Source organism: Mauremys mutica, chromosome 20 (genome assembly GCF_020497125.1).
Source record: "Mauremys mutica isolate MM-2020 ecotype Southern chromosome 20, ASM2049712v1, whole genome shotgun sequence".
Classification (NCBI taxonomy): domain Eukaryota; kingdom Metazoa; phylum Chordata; order Testudines; family Geoemydidae; genus Mauremys; species Mauremys mutica.
In genome coordinates this window covers 11046713-11066515 of record NC_059091.1, presented here as the reverse complement: position 1 = coordinate 11066515, position 19803 = coordinate 11046713, and the positions used below count along the sequence as shown (strand labels likewise).

General features: G+C 52.8%; 1 protein-coding gene across 1 annotated transcript in view; it reads right to left on the bottom strand.

Annotated features, from left to right (window-relative positions):
* The window catches only part of LOC123353773 (SH3 domain-binding protein 5-like), a 34744-nt gene extending 16452 nt beyond the window's left edge, over positions 1–18292 (bottom strand). The window contains exon 1 of the mRNA XM_044995184.1: positions 17677–18292. Within this exon, the coding sequence (XP_044851119.1) occupies positions 17677–18292 (616 nt within the window). The remainder of the gene's footprint in view (positions 1–17676) is intronic.
* Between the last annotated feature and the right edge of the window lie 1511 nt (positions 18293–19803).

Here is a 19803-nt window from a genome sequence, read left to right as displayed (position 1 = left end):
GTAGTTCGGGGCTATTTAGGAAAGCTGGACGAGCACAAGTCCATGGGGCCGGATGCGCTGCATCCGAGGGTGCTAAAGGAGTTGGCCGATGAGATTGCAGAGCCATTGGCCATTATCTTTGAAAAATCATGGCGATCGGGGGAGGTCCCGGATGACTGGAAAAAAGCTAATGTAGTGCCCATCTTTAAAAAAGGGAAGAAGGAAGATCCAGGGAACTACAGGCCAGTCAGTCTCACCTCAGTCCCTGGAAAAATCATGGAACAGGTCCTCAAGGAATCAATCCTGAACCACTTAAAGGAGGGGAAAGTGATCAGGAACAGTCAGCATGGATTCACCAAGGGCAAGTCATGCCTGACTAACCTAATTGCCTTCTATGACGAGATAACCGGCTCTGTGGATGAGGGGAAAGCAGTGGATGTACTATTTCTGGATTTTAGCAAAGCTTTTGATACAGTCTCCCACAGTATTCTTGCCAGCAAGTTAAAGAAGTCTGGGCTGGATGAATGGACGGTAAGGTGGATAGAAAACTGGCTAGATGGTCGGGCTCAACGGGTAGTGATCAATGGTTCCATGTCTAGATGGCAGCCGGTATCAAGTGGAGTGCCCCAAGGGTCGGTGCTGGGGCCGGTTTTGTTCAATATCTTCATTAACGATCTGGAGGATGGTGTGGACTGCACCCTTAGCAAGTTTGCAGATGACACTAAACTGGGAGGAGTGGTTGATACGCTGGAGGGTAGGGATAGGATACAGAGGGACCTAGACAAATTAGAGGATTGGGCCAAAAGAAATATGATGAGGTTCAACAAGGACAAGTGCAGAGTCCTGCACTTAGGATAGAAGAATCCCATGCACTGCTACAGACTAGGGACCGAATGGCTGGGCAGTAGTTCTGCAGAAAAGGACCTAGGGGTTACGGTGGACGAAAAGCTGAATATGAGTCAACAGTGTGCCCTTGTTGCCAAGAAGGCTAATGGCATTTTGGGTTGTATAAGTAGGGGCATTTCCAGCAGATCGAGGGATGTGATCATCCCCCTCTACTCAGCACTGGTGAGGCCTCATTTGGAGTACTGTGTCCAGTTTTGGGCCCCACACTACAAGAAGGATGTGGATAAATTGGAGGGAGTCCAGCGGAGGGCAACAAAAATGATTAGGGGGCTGGAGCACATGACTTATGAGGAGAGGCTGAGGGAACTGGGATTGTTTAGTCTGCAGAAGAGAAGAATGAGGGGGGATTTGATAGCTGCTTTCAACTACCTGAAAGGGGGTTCCAAAGAGGATGGATCTAGACTGTTCTCAGTGGTAGAAGATGACAGAACAAGGAGTAATGGTCTCAAGTTGCAGAGGGGGAGGTTTAGGTTGGACATTAGGAAAAACTTTTTCACTAGTAGGGTGGTGAAGAACTGGAATGGGTTACCTAGGGAGGTAGTGGAATCTCCTTCCTTAGAGGTTTTTAAGGTCAGGCTTGACAAAGCCCTGGCTGGGATGATTTAGTTGGGTTTGGTCCTGCTTTGAGCAGGGGGTTGGACTAGATGACCTCTTGAGGTCCCTTCCAACCCTGAGATTCTATGATTCTATGATAAGAACTTAGCCTTCCTCTGAATGTTTCAGCCAGCCTATTAGTCATGGATACTATGACGCAGCAGGGCCTGTGACCAGACCACATGACACTAAACTCCATTTTAGTACCTGTATTTTTCCACAAACTGGACTGGGAACTGAGTTTGGAACAAAGGGTTCCCGCCATATGGAAAAGCTACATAAGGTGGGGTGTGACGGCATCTCTTGGTCTCATTCCCCACACAAGAGAACTCCTGGAAACACCTAAGAAACAAAAACTGAAGTGGGGGAAGTGCTGGTCCCAGGGTAAAGAGTTTTCTAGCTTGTGTATGGAAACTTGGTGGACTGCTTGTACCATCAGTCAGGGTGAGAAACTGCTAATTCAAATTCTATCCAGATAGTATGTTAGGCTTAGTTTGAGTTTCGGTATTTGCTAAATAATCTGCTTTGATCTGTTTGTTATCACTTATAATCATTTAATCGACCTTTCTGCAGTTAATAAACTTGTTTTATGCTTTATCTTAACCAGCATATTTTGAGTGACGTGTTTGGGGAAAATCTCAGCTTGGTTAGCACAAACTTGCTGTGCACATCTGTCCCAGATCGAGGGGAAGGCGAACTATATTAATGAGCTTACATTATAGAGATCCCTGTGCACTATAAAATGGTATAATTCTGAATTTATACTACAGCAAGTGTGCAAGGCTGGGGAGCTGAGAAATTGGCTGTTGTCTCTATCTGTCCTTGAGCGGCTTAGGTAAAGCACTCAGGTCGCTTAGTTGGATGTATGGTGCCACCTGCTGTCGTGTTGGGTGATAACAGGGCCTGGAGAGGCTGGCTGAATCTCCAGCAAATCAGTGTGAGAAGGGCCAGCCCAGCTTGAGGGTTAGCGGGCACAGCGGTTCCCAGACTGCCCCCTGGGGGTGACAACCCATCACACCCTAAACTACACTAGTGTCAGCAGGTTTGTCACATCCTGTCCCCTCCTTTTCTCCACCCAAGATATTTCCTGCCTCCTACCACCTCTAGCAATTCCCACCCTCCTATGCATTTACTGCTCCTCTCCCTCCAAGCAGAACCCACCACTAGCTCCCTGGTAATCCCTTACCTGAGCCAGCTCCACTGCAGCCATTTCCTTCCCCCTGTGAGGACAGGATGATCTGGAGCAAAACATGGACATTATTCTGTAGCCTGCTAGGGTGAAAAGGGCAAGGTGTAAGAATTCAGACGGGGCTTTTGTCCATTCCACAAGCCGATTCCCCCCAGGTTTTCCCCTGCTAATGGACATTCTAGGTTCTGCCACACTGTGAAGCACAGACTGACCTTATTCCAGTACAGGCCTAGCGCCCTCCCACCAGGGTGTAACCCTCTGACACATGGTGAAACCCTCCCAATAACAGTCTCTCTGTTACGCTTATCAAGTTTGCGGACAATACCAAGCTGGGAGGGGTTGGAAGTGCTTTGGAGGATTGGATTAAAATTCAAAATGATCTGGCCAAACTGGAGAAATAAGCTGAAGGAAAGAGGATAAAATTCAGTAGGGACAAGTGCAAAGTACTCCACTTCGGAAGGAACAATCAGAGACCAGAGAAGAGCAGAATCCAAGGAGTCACTTTGGGGGATTCTCCCTGTCATTGTCCCCAAGGCAGCTCTCTCAGGCTGACAAAGTTGTTCGATGTTCCGGCCTTTATACAGTCTCTCCTGGGAGTGCCCCTTTCATCAGCTGGGCCTAGTTTTAGTTTTCGGTAGTTAGCAATCTTGGTTTATTGTTTATCTAACCAGTGTGTTTGGATTAAAGTGTGTTGGAAACTCCGTTTGGGCTAACAAGCTGGTGCATGTCCTTTCCCACTGATGAAATGACAGACTTCATATGAGCTTGCGTTGTTCAGCAGCGTGCTGGACAGTGCAAGACACACATTTCTGGGGGAAAGTTGGGCACTTGAGAATTTGCTAGTTTTCTCCTGAGGTGTAATTCATGAGTGGCTGTCTAGCAGCACTCAATACTGTGTAGCTGGGAGAGAGTTAGATGCTGGAGACTGTGTGTTAATTGGCCAAGAGGGGCTGTTCTCACGGGAAAACAGTGGAAAAGGCACCCCAGGTTGGAGAACTGAGGGAACACAGCTATTTACCCAGAGTACAATCTGGACTATTAATGTCACAGACCCTCATTATGACAGAGCCTCTTACAACACAGAGAAAGTAAATCCATGTCCCAGAAATCGAAGACTCCAGACAGAGGGCAAGTGTCCCTGGCACTGCTTCTTGCTGACAGAGAGGTTTAGAGACAGTGAGAGAGTCCTGGGGAAGCTGGGAACAGGAAGCATGGGCTGGTGGGGTTCAGTGGAGAAAGGGAACAGGAAGGGCAGGGATATCTCTGAATGCAGGATCTCAGCAGTACTAGATGACAGCATAGCACATAGTGCAGCCCATTGGAAAACATAATCCCAACTATACATACAGAATGATGGGGTCTAAATTAGCTGTTTCCACTCAAGAGATGGATCTTGGAGTCACTGTGGATAGTTCTCTGAAAACATCCACACAACGTGCAGCAGCAGTGAAAAAAAGCGAGCAATGTTGGAAATAATTAAGAAAGGGACAGATACGACAGAATATATCATATATAATATTTGTAAAAACAGCAAATAAATCCATGATACACCCACATCTTGAATACTGCATGCAGATGTTGTTGCCCCATCTCAAAAAAAGATATACTGGAATTGGAAAAGGTTCAGAAAAGGGCAACAAAAATGATTAGGGGTATGGAACAGTTATGCCAGACCTAACCCCCAGTTTCACTTGAGCAAACAGGAGCTATTTGACACTGTGAGATATGGCTCCTGTGCTCTGTTCCCAAAGTGTTCTGCAGCAGGGGAGGGTCTCTGGTAGTGTGTGTGTGTCACTGGCATATTGGGGTGATGCTGAAACAGGACAGAGTAGAGGTGGCATTGCGGGGCTGGCGTGAACCTTATCTCTTCATTTCCCCTTCCAAGAACCGAGGGGACAGGAACCCTTACCCAGCGAGGTCACAGTCTTATAGTCCTCCTGCATGACATCCCAGTAGAGGGCTCTCTGAGCGGGGTCCAGCAGAGCCCACTCTTCCCTGGTGAAATGCACAGCCACCTCCTCGAAGGTCACCGGCCCCTGAAAGAGCGAGAATCCAACACTCAGGATCTCTTTCCCCACTCACAGCCCCACTATTTGTGGCAGAGAGGAGCCAATCAAATGGAAGCTCTGGGTGGATCGCAGTCAACAGAGTCCCACCCCGACCCCGCTCAGCATATCCAGCAAATACCAGAGTGAGAGGACGAAGAGAGAGCCCCTTGTCTCTCCCAGCAGATCCATCACACACCTACTAGCCACTGACTGATACAGGAGATGGAGCCCCTAGCAGGGTCCAGGGAGAGCTCCCTGGTAGGAAGCCCAATAACCTTCTCATTGTGAGGAGCGGGATATGAAGGGAGAGGCAGCTCCAATAAGCCTGACTCATGGGTGCCCCCTTCATATCTCACAGCAGCCGCTGGTTAGTGAGGTCAGGCTCCAGCACTGGGAGTCTGGTCAGTTTGACTAGCTCCATGTAGGTGGGCTATTTTCTTTCTTCACAAATTAGGGCATTTCCACCTCACAACCTCCTGGGTCTGTTCCTAGAATCTAGGCCACTTATTAAATAACTCCCAGCAGATTTGCCACACCCTGGCCTCCTCCTTTCTCCACCCTGTGAATTTCCTGCCCCGCTCACACCTCCAAACCAAACTGTGCAAACCTTCCCATCTCCGGTGTATTCGCTGTCCCCCTCCTCCAGCAGGAACCCACCAGCAACCCCCCGATAATCTCTACCTGAGTTGGCTCCACTGCAGCCATTTCTCTTCCCTGTCCCACGGCAGGCTGGGATGAGCTGGAGCAAAACATGGACGTCATTCTGCAGCCTGTCTGGGGGAGAAGGGCAGTTGTGGGCATCTTACAACCAGTTTTAGTTAATTTCACATCAGAATTCCCCCAGGTCCTTTCCCTGCACACAGACTTCCTAGATTCTGCCATACTGGGAAATGCTCAATCTGTTTATTACCACGTAGTCCTGGCCCCTGCTGCCAGGCTAAGCCCAGAGAGACATTTTTAACCTCCCTTCTCCCTCCCCTCACCCCGTAACAAAGTCTCTGAACACAAGGCTAGAAAAGAGCAGAACCAAAGGAGTCACTGTGGGGGATTCCCTTGGACACTGACCCCACGGCAGCCACACCCCAGCAGGGGGAATATGGAGTCAGGAACTGGCTTTTCCTCTGTCTGATCCTTTTTTTGTTCACTGGAAAGTGGTTCTGCCCAGGGATTCAGCAATACATGTGTCTGGGTGGACTAGAGAGCTGGAAATCTCTCCTCCCTCATTTCTACCACTGCCCCTTTCAGTCTCTCCTTCCCCTGTCCTCTCTCCCTGCCCCTCTGGCTGGGAAAGTCCCATTCCTGGGGGCTTTGCTCTCCCATGGCTGGATTTTCTCCTGGCAATTGCTACTGGGAGGAGAAATGAGGAGGGGCTGTTTGTGCAGAGTCACTTTCTTGCCAGTCCCCAGCACTTTCCCTGAGGTCTTTCAGTTACCTGGAGACTCTGGCTCAGAATTTAGTATTAACAGGGCCCAGGGCTGCCCTAGGGGGCGAGGACCAGCTGGAGAAAGTCATCCCCTGGGCCAGGCAGAGAAGCAGCTTTAATTAAGGTCATTTCCCAGCACAGAACCCCACTGGGGGAGCAGCAGCAGCTAAGCCTCATCTCCCAGATCACAATGGAGGCTGCAGCATCTGACCCAGGAAGCTGAACCCCAGTATCCTGAGCAGAGAGGGACAGAGCATTTGAGCAGCTTCCCTCCTTTAGCTCTCTGGGGAGAGCAGCTAATGAGAGCCCCTCCTCACAGGGAGAATTGCAAATCTCATTTGCCCCACTGTCCATCTGGAGTCACTCCTTGTCTTTCCATACAGTGACTCTGGATTAACAATGGTCTCAATGAAACCAGATTTCAGAAAGACTGAGTCCAGAACGCTGTGGAAGAGACCATTGTGTGGCAGTGCTGACCCCCTTCCCACCTCCCTCACCCCCAGATCTAGGACAAGGACTGGGGGGCGGGGTGGCATTTTCCCAACGGAACCAGAAGTTCCTGCAGTTTTCAAGAGGGGAGAAAAGCAAAAATCTGTGATTTCACCTCACAGTGTTTGATAAGTGGATAGAAAGTTATCACAGTGACTGGGCCTGGCCGGGGAATGTCAGGCAGTGCTTGGAGCCAGGATTCTGGCATAAGCTAATTAGGGAGAAGAAGCGAGGTCAGGAACAGCCCCCAGAGCCCCAGCCAGTCCCCCCCCCCAGATATTCCCTGGGACCCAGCCCCCAGAGTCCGTAGCCAGGGACCTCAGATACCCCTCAGATCCCCACCGGCCAGAGAACCCCCACCAGACCGTTACTGCCAGGTTGGGAATCCCAAAGGGTTTTCCCCCTCCCCCCAAGAGACCCCAAAAGCCAGAGACCTCCCAAAAGGGACCCCACCACTGGGAACTCAGTCCCTCGCTGCCTGCCTAGGATCGCCCCCCCCCCGCCCTCCAGCAGGATCTGCCCTGCCCTTTGCCTGGCACCCCCTCCTCCCTCCTGCCCCTGATGCTTTACAGGGGCACCCCCTGGCCTAGCATCGGGGATTCTCCCACACACACTCTGTGCACTGGGCATGGCAGCGATCCCAGGAGTCTGCGGGGGAAGCCCAGAGCCCCTGGCACAGCACCAGGCTCCCTTTAACCCCCTGTCCCGCCTCCCCAAGAGACGCCCACCCCTGCTGTTCTGCAGCCACCAGGCCCCCCAGCGATACGCACCTCCAGGACCCATAGCCTCAGGGCTGGGCACATCACAACCACTCCCTGAAATCCCAAGTCTCCAGAACCCACCAACCTAACTAGGGTACCCCCTGCCCAGCCACCCAAACACCTCCCCCTACCACAATCCCCCTTCAGCTGCTATCTCCCCACACAGCCCCAGCCCCACCCAGCACCACTCTTACCTCACAGTGTGTGAAAAGTGGATAGAAAGTTGTCACCGCCCCCTGCTGGCCAGTCACACAGGCAGAGGAAGCCCTGAGGGATGTCTCTTGAACTGGAGTATGGAAGGCCTGGAGGAACAAAATAGGTAAAAAATGTCCATGCCTGTCACTAGCAAATAATGGCCACCATGGATCCACCCCAGAGGTGGCTACATCTTAGCACTGCGGGAAGCAACTCCTCACAGAGGCCATTTGTCATGGGGTTTTGGATACTTCTGGACCCACACTGCACTCAAAGTGACCTCCTCATCCCGTGCCAGCTGGAGAAAAGAAAAGAGTCCAGCCAACTCTCTCGTTACCACTTGGAACCACTGATCCCCCAAACATGGAGAGGACTCTGGCTTTGATGTGTATTAAAGATGTGGCTGGTTTCTTTCATCAGCAAACATTTTAACAGAGATAAAGGAGGGACCAAATTGTTGGTGGCACCAGGCATGGCCCAGTGTTAACAGAGGGGTGAAAAATAACAGTGCCAATAAAGGCTCCCTGTATTAGGCCTCTGCTTGTCCGAACCGCTTTTATGTTTAAACTTTAATTAACCCCACAGGCCAGATGAAAAGAATGGAATGTGTGGCAACTAGTTATCAGTACCAGGAGGCAATTATACAGCCTGCTTGCACCTGGCTGAAAAAAGTAAAACAAAATAACCGGTCAAAAAAAAGTTACTAACGAAATAATATGGTTTTTGCCAAGTATGACTTAACTGCTTCATGTGATTGCTATTGCAAAGTGTATTTGCTGCATGGAAATGAAAGGTGGGGGGGAGAGGAGGAGTGTGAGGAGTGATGGGAATGCTTAGTTAAAATCATGTATAAAAAGAAAGAGAGCTGTTTTGTATCGGTGTGCAGGATTTGAGAATGCTTTTCTCCCTGGCACCTTTTTGGGCTCAAATAAACCTGGTTTTGCTTCTCCACCCTGGTGTAATAATTAGTGCGACGCACACCGGGCAACGAACCCTGCTGTTGCTCCGCCTCGGGCTCTTTGAGCCGGCAACAAAATGATTCGCAAAGGAGTCGGGAAAGATGATCTCTGGGCAATTTCACCCCCTACAACATCCAGGATGGAGAAGAACTCAGGGCAACAGGTTCCCTCGAAGGAAGAAATTGCTGGGATTTAGAAACATGGGGAACAACCCCAAACCCGAAAGGATTTTTAACTGACATTTGATAATGACATAGAAAGAGACAAAACCTGAGGTTTGAGAGCAACGTTCAGAAATGAAAGAGAAAGGGTGGAAATCTGAGAGATTTTGGATCCATTTTGCAAATTATAGAGAGGAAAGTGGAAAATCAGAAGGATTTTATATCAGTTGTTGATAGGAGGTAAAATCTGAGTGTTTCACATCAATATTTGATAAATGAATAAAGAGGAAATGGGCAACATTTGCAAACATTTTATATCCAGGTTCAAGAATCTGAGAAAAGGTGTAAATCTGAGATTTTCTTAGTATTTTATAATTAGAGAGACGGGGAAATCTCAGGGCATATTCAATTAGAAACAGACAACTAGAAAGAATTGCGGCAAACATTTAGGTTATTTTATATGAATCTTTGAGATTTGCAAAGAAAATGTGTCACAAACTGCGTATTTGATAACATGAGAGAAAAACACCAAGATCTGAGGGGATTTTATATTGCTGTTAACCAACTGGTGGAATAGGGGGACTGTTGGACTGGATTTTATACGACTGTCCAATACATAAACACAAAATAATGATTCTCCCCACCCCCATCATTGCCATGGGCAGCAGGGAGCCCTTTGAGGAGCTGATTAAAAGGGCAAGGGAGGGGGAGCTGAAAGGTTCCTGGATAAAAGAAGGGGGCAGCAGTGGGGGATGGACAGGTGACTGGCAACTGATGGTTGGGGGCAACTGTGTTGGTAGTTAGGGGACAACAACTGGGATTGGGAAACTGGGGTCTGGGCAGTCCCCATGGGGGACATGTGCGCCTCCCTTCCCTGCCCTGGCAGAGAACAGGCATCTCATAGAATATCAGGGTTGGAAGGGACCTCAGGAGGTATCTACTCCAACCCCCTGCTCAAAGCAGGACCAATCCCCCACTAAATCCCCAAATGGCCCCCCCTCAAGGAGTCAGCTCACAACCCTGGGTTTAGCAGGCCAGTGCTCAAACCACTGAGCCATCCCATCCCCACTCCAGGGGCAGCCATGTTGTGGGGAATGACTCAGGGCAACAATTTCCCACCTAAACAAGGACAAATCGCTGCAGATGAAATGGGTGGGAAAATGCCCCTCATTAGAAAAGATTTTATATTGACATTTGAGACTCATGGGGAGAACAGGGGAAATCGGGGGAGATGGGAGAGCTGATCATTGGAGGGGAAAGGGGTGAAATCGCCCCAGATTTTATAGCCCCATGTGAGATACTAAGAGAGAAAAGGGGCAGAACTAGAGAGAATTTGTATCAGGGCGAGAGGCAAGTGGCACAAACAGGGGAAGGATCCAATTAACTCACCTCCCCCCTTCACCTGCCCGCCACTCCCCCCCACCCCGGAATTTCCTGGCTGCACAGAGACAGTTCAACACCCCCCCCCCCCCGCGTCCCACTGACCTTCCCCCTCCCTACAACTCCAGCTTTTCCCCTCCCTGCCTTACACCCCCCATCCCCTCCCACACCACAGGGGATCCCCCCGCCAGGCCCCAGTCTCTGCCCCCCAAATCCCAGCGGTGCCAGGGGCAGATCCTGCTGCAGCTCCACTGGGGCTGAGCCAGCTCTGAGGCTTCTCCCAGGTTCCCTGGGGCAGAGTCACTTTCCTGCCCAGCCCCAGTGCCCCCCCCCCCGGGGTCTCTCACTCACTGGGGGGCTCCGGCCCAGAGGGCTGGTGCGGGCAGAGCCCGGGGCTGCCCAGGGGACTGGTCCCAGCTGGAGAAAGACCCCCCCACCCCCCGGCCGGGGTAGGAATGTGCTGCTGGCAGCAGCCTGGGGCTGGACGGAGCTGCTGCACACCTTCTCTGAGAGCAAGAGGCTGACCACGGACAAGGTGCAGTGGGGGCTGGGGAGGGGGCGATTGGGGAGTCCAGGCCTGAGGGACAGGGGAACCCATCCCACTGCCACTGATGGGGAGGGGAGGTTGCCATGCTGCACCAGGAGGGGCTGGCGGTTGGGTGCGGGGAGGCTGTCCCATTGCTCCCAGGGTTTGCCTATAAAGGGCTAAGAGATGTATGTGGAGCCCCCTGCCCCCCAGCCAGAGCTCTGGAGCTCCCCACGGTGGGGGAGGGCAGAGGCCCATGGGGTGAGGTCATACAGCAGGATCGGGGCCACGCAGGGAGAGCTGCAGAGAGCCAACGCTGGCATCTCCCCGGCCTGCTGCCGATTTACACCCTGGGGGGCACTCGGGTTGCGGGGCTCCCGGCTTATTCCAGCTGGCCTGAGTGTCCCGCCCTGGCCCTGGCACGCGTGGCTGGGCTGCTGCGGCTGTCCCCAGGCAAGGGCTCTGCCCCGCAGGGGGCTCCGTGCACTGGGAGGGGCCAGGATCTCACCACCGCCTCCCGCCAGGCCAACGTCAAGGACCTGTCGCAGACATAGGTGGCAGGTTCGTATAATTTTTGGTGGGGCCCAAAATGGTGGTGTCCCCCTCCCCGCTCTCACCCTGTAAGCTGATATAAAATGAAGCTACAATGCATCAGCACCACAAGATTACAAGGGTCAATTAAAAGTGGAAAGTCAGAAGCAGCACTTGCCTGCTTCAATATACGGTATTAAATTTTGTTGCACCTGTTGTGACAAAGTGGGAATGTTCTTAATGTTTTCTCTGAATACTGTGTGGGTGCCTCAGTTTCCCCTGCAAAGTGCCAACTGACGGTGTTGGGGACAAAGAGATCAGGTGGCCTCCTTGTCCGGAAGAGACACAAAGGCCAGATGAGGGAGTGTCAGTTTGGAGCTGGCTGGGGAAATGGGGAGAGGCCCAGAACTTGGGTCTGGGCTCCCCACCCCCCAAGATGGACCTGACTGAGGGGTCCTGTTTTCTGTACCTACAAGCTCTGTTTTAGACTGTATCCCTGTCATCTAATAAACCTTCTGTTTTACTGTCTGGCTGAGAGTCACATCTGACTGCGGAGTTCGGGTGCAGGGACCTCTGGTTGCCCCAGGACCTGCCTGGGCACACTCGCTGCGGAAAGTGCATGGTGTGGAAGGGCATGCTGAATGCTCCGAGGTCAGACCCAGGAAGGTGTAAGCTTCTTGCCCTGGAGACAGTCTGCTCAGAGAGGAGGCTCCCCCAGAGTCCTGACTGGCTTTGTATGGAGTTGTTCCAAAGCATCACAGCATCCCCTTCCACGCCATGCCCTTCCCAGAAGTCCGCACAGGCACTGACACTCCCTCCTCTGGCCTTTGTCTCTTTTCCAGGCATTAGGAGGCCACCTGATCTCTTTGTTCTCCAACACCTTCAGCTGGCACCTTGCAGGGGGGTGGCCCAGGCCATCAGTTGCCTGGAGGCAGGGTTGCAGCCATTATCTGTGCAGACGGCATCACACTGGCCCTCTAGGGATTTACAACAATCACACCCCCTTATCCCACCATCTAGAGCCTTAAGAAATGCATTGGGGAAACTGAGGCACACAGACAGTATTCAGAGAAAAACCTGTATACGACCAGTTACATACTTTGAAGGGTGTAAAATAATCAAATATTGTGCTAAATACAATGATACTCCAAACTGACCACCAAATTTAAGTTGCATGTTTTTCCCCTCGGGTGAGGGTTCTGGGGTGGGGCTGGGGATGAGGGGTTCACAGTGCAGGAGCGTGCTCGGTGCTGGGGGTGCAGGCTTTGGGGTGAGGCAGGGCTGAGGATGAGGAACTTGGGGTGCAGACAGGCTGCCCCAGGGCTAGGGCCAGAGAGGACTCCCCATCACCACCACTGGCAGCAGCAAGCTCCAGGGGAGGGACCCCTCCTCTCCCCCCCTACCCCCCAGAGCACACTCACTCTGCACCACAGTCACTGCACATGTTCCTAGGCCCCCTCTCAGGTCCAGAAAGCTAACTCACCTCCCCTATGATGGGTACAAGGGGGTGGGGGGTGGGGGTTGCTATCACAGGTGGCCTTCCATGTTGCTGCCCCTCACCATAACTTCACTGTGGATGGGACTGCCCCTTGCCCAGCATGGGGCAGAAGTGGGGTCTGCACGGTGATGGCTATGGGGCAGGGGAGCAGGGTGTCATAAAATTCACCCAAGCCCCAGCTGCTCAGGTAGGTCTATGAATCTCCTCCCCCATCTGCCCTGTGATGGGTGGGTGCTGGAGGGGAGGGGCACTGCCTTCACATATGGCTTCCTGCCTCCCTGACCCCTGCTGCAGGCTGCAGCCTGCTGCCCCTCACCGTAGCTTCACTGGGGGACGGTGGGAGGGGATGGCATGGGGCTGCCCCTTCCCCAGCGTTGGGCAGGAGTGGGGGCTGGGGCTGGGGGGGAATCATAGGGTCAAACACTCATGGAAGCCCCAGCAGCTCCTCAGGTGAGTGAGGTCAGTCTCCGAGTCCTGGCCGGAAGTCCCCTTTGCGTCTCCTCCAGGTAGGGGGAGGGCTGCCAAGCATGGCACAGCCCCCTCCACTCCGCTCCCCTCCCCTGGCCGGTGCTCCAGTAAGCAACAGCAGCTTGCATTGCTGTTATATTAGCCCTTAGGCAGCAGCCGGCAGCAGCAGAGGCAAGGGAGAGAGACACGCTGTCTGCGTTCAGGCAGGGAAGCTCCAGCCTCCGGGGCGGGGCGGGGTGGGGAGGAGGAGAGGGCTGCCGAGCAGGGCCCCCCCCTCCCCTCCCCTCCCCTCCGAGATGCTACAGTCAGCAACAGCAACTTGCACTCACTGCTGTTATACTAGGCAGCGGCAGCAGCGGCAAGGAAGAGAGACACGCTGCGTTCAGGCAGGGAAGCTCTGGGGCCGGGCGGGGAGGGGAGGGGGGAAGCTCCAGCCCTGGTGGCAGCGGCGGCGGCGGGGGGGCGCTCCAAGCAGGGGAGAAAACATTGGTGGAGCAGAGCCCCTGCTTGGGAATATTCCTGGGGGTAAAGCCCCAGGGAGCCCATATAAGTCGACGCCTATGAATGCTACATATTTAGGGAATGTGAGGGCAGTTCACAGTCTGTGCCTCACGCTCCCAGTCTCCTGCCCAGGCCCTAGCTGTGCTGCAGGGATGCTGTAGGTCAGACACTTGCTCTGGCAGTGGCCACACGCCCTCTGGCTCTAGGTGGCAGGATCCTTCTTCCCAGAGTCAGTCCCCCCGTCAGGGTTATGATCCCCCTCCAAGTCTGGCCTGCAAGGCCTCTTGGCTGGGGGCATCTCCCTGTGCTGCGCCCGCTGCCCAGGGTCCCCCCTCGCTCCCCACAGTGCTCACTGCTCCAGCTTCAGCCCCAGCACTAATGCTCTGCCTCCAGGTCCCTGGGCTGCTCTTCTGGCCCCTCTGGCTCTGGTTGCTGCAGCTCTGCTCCCAGCACAGGTCTGCTCCCTGGGCTGCTTCTGTGGCCCTGCTCCCAGCACAGGTCTGCTCCCTGGGCTGCTTCAATTCATAAGGTAAGTTTGAGTGTTTGCTCTGAAACTGGAAGCCCCCACGGTGAGGAGAGAAACATCACCAGGTTGGAATGCAAGTTTGCCGCAGGAGCTGTCATCTTCTGGCCAACACAAGAAGGCCCCTGGACACCAGACAAACCCTTGTGGAACATCAGAAGACAATTGCTCTCCCCCCCGCCCCCCAAAGAAGGGATGTGCACATGGACTCGTCCCATCACCTTGAACTGTGGGGGAAGGGAATAAAAATCCCCGACAAGAAGAAACGGCACCTTTGTGGCTGTTTGAACTCTGAAGGGCCAGAGACTTGAAACTGAAGCCAGAGATCCCCAGGGGCTGCCTCCTGGGGTGCCCTGAAAGATGCTTTGAATAGACAGATCAGGACAATTCTGTCACTCTCAGGAGTTAGATGGTAACTCATTGGTTGTACAAGTTCGCTTGCTTTGACCTGTAAATGACGCTCTTAGTCCTTTTCCCTAATTAATAAACCTTTAGCTAGTTTCTTACAGGATTGGCTACAGGCATCACTTTGATGCAGGATCGAGGGTGTCAAGTGATCTGGGGTAGGTGACTGGTCTCTTGGGTCTGGAAGCAACCTGAATGTGGTGTCATTTTTGGTGTAAGCAGGGGAGGCTCCAGGCACCAGCATGCCAAGCGCGTGCCTGGGGCAGCAAGCAATGGGGGTCGCTCTGCCAGTTGCCGCAAGGACAGCAGGCAGGTTGCCTTCGGCAGCATGCCTAAGGAGGGTCTGTTGGGCCCACGGCTGAATCCGCAGGACCGGGGACCTCCCGCAGGCAAGCCGCAGAAGGCAGCCTGCCTGCCTGCCATGCTTGGGGCGGCAAAATACCTAGAGCCTCCCCGGGTGTAAGTGACCATTTATCACTAAGTTCAGTTTGTCTGGGTGGCAGGATAGACTGGAGAGTCTAAAGGGACTGCGTGTGACTCCATGGTAAGGCTCGTATAGTGATCCAGATGTTCACAGTTACTGGCTTGGTGAAATCTGATTGTAGAACACACCACCAGCTTGGGGTGTCTGCCCTGATATTGGCAGTCTGCTCTGAGTTAGGCACTCATGGTCGTGAGCCACTCCAGACATGCACTGCACTCTGAATTGACACAAGCGCTCCTGGTGAGGATGCGCAGAGGTGACCGGGAGCATGTGTTCAACTTCCCATAATGCAGTGTTCTGCATCCCATAATATTTCACACCTCGTTTCAAAATCCCCAAAAACCTGTGTGTCCCTTCTCACTGTCTACCATCTCTGACAGAAGCATGGAGCATGCACAGCTCTGCACTACTCTCGTGAGTATTGTGAGCACGGGGCACCTGAGCCTGCAGAATTTGCAGAGTGTGACTCATTTCAGCCCCATGAGGCACTTCAAAAACGTCCCTAATCACTCTGGGCTGGAATGACAGTGAGTGGCACAGTGGGATAGCTGCTCATGGTGCACGCTGCCTTGATACAAGCACTCCTGGTGAGGCCACGCACCGCTGACTCAAGGAGTGCAGTGTGCACACGCACAAGCAATGTAATAACTGCGATGGCTGTATGCGTGGGCGGCAAGATATATACCCACATTGTGCCCAGGCACCAGCAATATTCAGAGCCCAGGGGCCCAGCTCCACCAATGTTTGAGGCTGGGTCTCCCCCCAGCCCCACCTACTGCCCCCCCCGCACCTCCTGAGTGTCCTCCGCTGCCCCCCCCCCCCCACTTGCTGACCCAGGAGCAGGGCATCCCTGCTTCTTCTGTGCAGCTCCATGCTGCCCTGCTGCAGGGTCCTAGTGCCCTCCAAATCGACTGCCAGGGCAGACTCTGACCCTTCTACCTCAGACCCTTCCCTTTTCCGGTGGGACCTCTATCAGCACAGGCTCCCTCCACCCACAGTCACCACTCCTGCCCCATGCTGGGCAAGGAGGCAGCCCCATCCCCCGCCCCCAGTGTGGCTACAGTCAGGGAAAACAGCAGGGGAGGGGCAGCACGGAGCACCCCCTGGCACCCACCATGGGGGAGGTGAGGGAGATTCCTGGACCTGAGAGGGGCTCTAGGAGCACATGCAGTGACAGTGCTGGGGGTGAGTGTACTGCTGGGGGGGTGGGAAAGGGGGGCTCCTTCCCCAGAGCTCGCTGCTGCCGGCAGGGAAAGGGCTGGGGGGAGTCCTCCTCTCTGGCCCCTGTCCTGGAGCAGCCTGCCTGCACCCCAAACTCATCCCCAGCCCTGCCCCACCCCAGGGCCCATACCCCCAGCCAGAGCTTTCATCCCCCCACCACATCCTCAACCCTAGCCCTGAGCCCCTCCAGCACCCCAAGCCCCTCATCCCCAGTCCCAGCCAGAGCCCTCATCCCCCCACACCCGAACCTTCTGCCCCAGCCCTGAGCCCCCTCCTGCATCATGAACCCCTCATCCCCAGCCCCACCCCACAGCCCTCACCCCAGACCCCTCCCCTCTGCCATAGCCCTGAGCCCCCTCCCACATCCCAAAACCAGCCCCACCCCTGCATCCCCTCCCTTCTCCAAAATCCCTCCCAGCGCCTGCACCCTGCACCCCTCCTGCACCCGAGACCCACTCCCCCACTCAAAATCCCTCCCAGAGCCTTGGGTAGGTGGGGGGCAGAGTTTTGGGGGGGGCAGAATTTGGGCGGGGGCGGGTTCTGGGCAATACCAAAATGTCTACAAACCTGCCGCCCATGCTCCTGTATGCATATAATAGATATGGCAGCATAACCTCCCAGTCATTCTAGCGTCTATCCACATACATTTTCAACATAGACTTCAGGGTTCCATTGAACCGTTCTACTAGACCGTTAGTCTGGGGATGGTAGGGAGCAGCTTTCAGGTGCTTCACCCCAAATAACTCCCACAACTGCTTGAAAACATCCGACATAAAGTTAGACCCACGGTCAGACAATATTTCCTTGGGAAAACCCACTCTGCTAAAAATAGAGAACAAGGCCACTGCCACTGTCTCTGCCTCAATATTAGCCAAGGCTACAGCCTCAGGATATCTGGTAGCAAAATCTACCAACACCAGGATGTATTTCTTCCCATTTTTGGAAGGTTTGGGGAGTGGCCCTACAATATCCACAGCCACTCTGGCAAACGCCTCCCCAGTAACGGGCAGAGGCTGGAGGGGCACCTTGCTAGGCCCCCTTTAACCCCTTACGCTTCTGGCACAGTTCCCAGCTCCTGCAGTAATCTCTCACCGACCCAAAAAGGTGAGGCCAGTAGAAATTTTGCTCTAGCCTGTCACATGTTTTGCCTAGACCCAGATGTCCTGCAAATGGACCATCATGAGCCAACTTCAACAAATCATTGCGGTAACTCTCAGGTACCACAAGATGTTTGCGAACTGCTGCTTGGGAATTCTTCCTTCCCCTAGGCTGCTCCCTATACAACAGCCCATCCTGCATAAAAAACCTGCCTCTCTCTTCACTGGCTGGGACCTGACTCTCTCTAGAGATACATCACTTTGCTGAGCCACAATGAATTCACTCTGGGTTTTGTTTGAATTCAGAACCATCTCTGATATTTCAGACAAACCCTCACCTGATTCATCTTGAGAGACACTCTCTGTCTGTTTGCCGTTCCCCTCACTGCCATCAGTCAGGGTATTTGCCACAGACCCAAACTCCCTCTGTGACCTGGTCACCACATTAACTTGGCCAGGCACCCCCAGTATGTTATTTCCTACCAAAACATCCGCCGGAATTAAATCCCGGACAGCAGCCTTCACATCCCGTTTAAAGCCATCCCACTCAAGGTGGATTCTAGCCATCGGCAGGTCCACAGAGTACTCAGATAGTGCTACTATCGTCACATATTCCCCAGGGAACATGTCCTCTGGCTTCACCAGATGTCCCTTGACTTTAGTTACATCCGAGCCAGTGTCTTGCCATCCCATGCATTCAACACCATTGACCTTTGCCTCCATAATAAACCTCTCACTCCCTTGCCATGCCTTAGTTCTGACATAACTGGTGAGCTCATCACCTCCTCCCATACCACTGGAGACGATGGGGTTGGCATTAGCCACTGCTTTGCTTGCACCTGAACTTAAGGTGGTGCTGTTGAGGCTTGGTTCAGCCTGAGTGCTCAGGGTAATGGAGTTGGCATTTACTGCTGGCTTTGGGCTGCCCTTCAGTGTCGGGCAATCTGGTCTCATGTGGCCGAGCATGCCACAGTGATAGCAGGTAACCTGTTCCGTCCTGGGATGCGAGTTCCTACCCTCCAGGCCCCCTAGGGCTCCTTTAGAAGAGTCAGGGCCGGTTTACTTTTAAATCCTTCCTTCCTCTTGACCTGGGGAGAATGGTGATTATTTTTCCCCAGGGGTTTACATCCTTCCCGAGCCCTGTTTTGGGTATGGGCATCCGCAATCTCTGCCGCCCGTAGGACTGACTCAGGGTCCCTATCACACACAGCTGCTCTAACATGGTCAGGCACAATGTCTAGGAACTGTTCCAAAGTTATCAAATCCAGCAGTTTTTCAAAACTCCCATGTGCCATTGCTCCCATAACCCACTTTTTAACAAAACCCATCAGCTTATGAGCACATTCTACAAAAGTCCAATCCTTAGACATTTTAAACTCTCTAAATTTAACTCTGTAAGATTCAGGAGTAACCTTGAACCACCTTAACACAGAATCTTTAAACTGCTCATAATCTAAGGCTTGTTCCCCCAATTCATTAAATACCTCCCTGGTTTTTCCAGTCAGTCTGGTCAGCAGGACAGGCATTTGCTGACCTTCTGGGATCTGGTACAGATTGCAGAGGCAATTAAAGGTAGACAAAAACTCCTCTATATCCTCAGTATCACTGTAAATGGGACACATCCTTTCCCAGTTTTTCTCATGGTGGTGGGGAAGTGGAGTACCAGGGGGCGATGATTTTCTCTGCTCTTCCATTACTTGGAGCTGAACTTTGGCCATCTCCTGTTCCATCTTGTGAGTCTCCTGTTCAGCAGCCAGCAGCTCCAGACGCCCCTTACGAGCTCTCTCTTCTCTCTCATCAGCCTCCTTCTTTCTCTCATCGGCCTCCTTCTTTCTTTTATCAGCTTCTTTCTCTAGTTCAGCTATTTTTTGCTTCTCCAGCAATCGAAGATCTGCTAGATTCCGTTCATGCTCAAGTTGCAGTTTACTTGTCGTCTTTTGCCCTCTAATTCTTTCTGCATCTTCTGTATCCTCCGGTAAGGGCTGCGCTCTTGCCCCCTGATCACTGGCCATTAACAGATTTCTGAGTTCTTGATTTGTTGATTTCTTTCTAAAGCTTATCCCCTTTTCTGAACACAAATTTTCCAGGGCTTTTTTGTCAAGTCCCCCATATGCTCTTTGCTCAGCCATTGCAGCAGCTCTTTAACCAGTCAAACTCTCCAAACCAAAATTCAGATTTATATAGCGTGGGGTTATGACCCAAAGCTTAATTGACATGATTCTGTGGATCCAAGCATGACTACGCCACTGTGACAGTGCTGGTTCTGGCGGGACCCCACTGAGAGTGCCAATTCAGGACCAATTGCTTAAACAGGGTAGTTACAGCCCAAGGCTGGGGTTCTTCTACCTCTAAGGCAAACCAAACCAGCCAAACAAAGAGGATTTTGGTTGCAACCATGTTCTATATGATTATATCAATAACGTCACACCAGGATTTCACTCCAGTTGCCTGGGAGGAATTCTGCA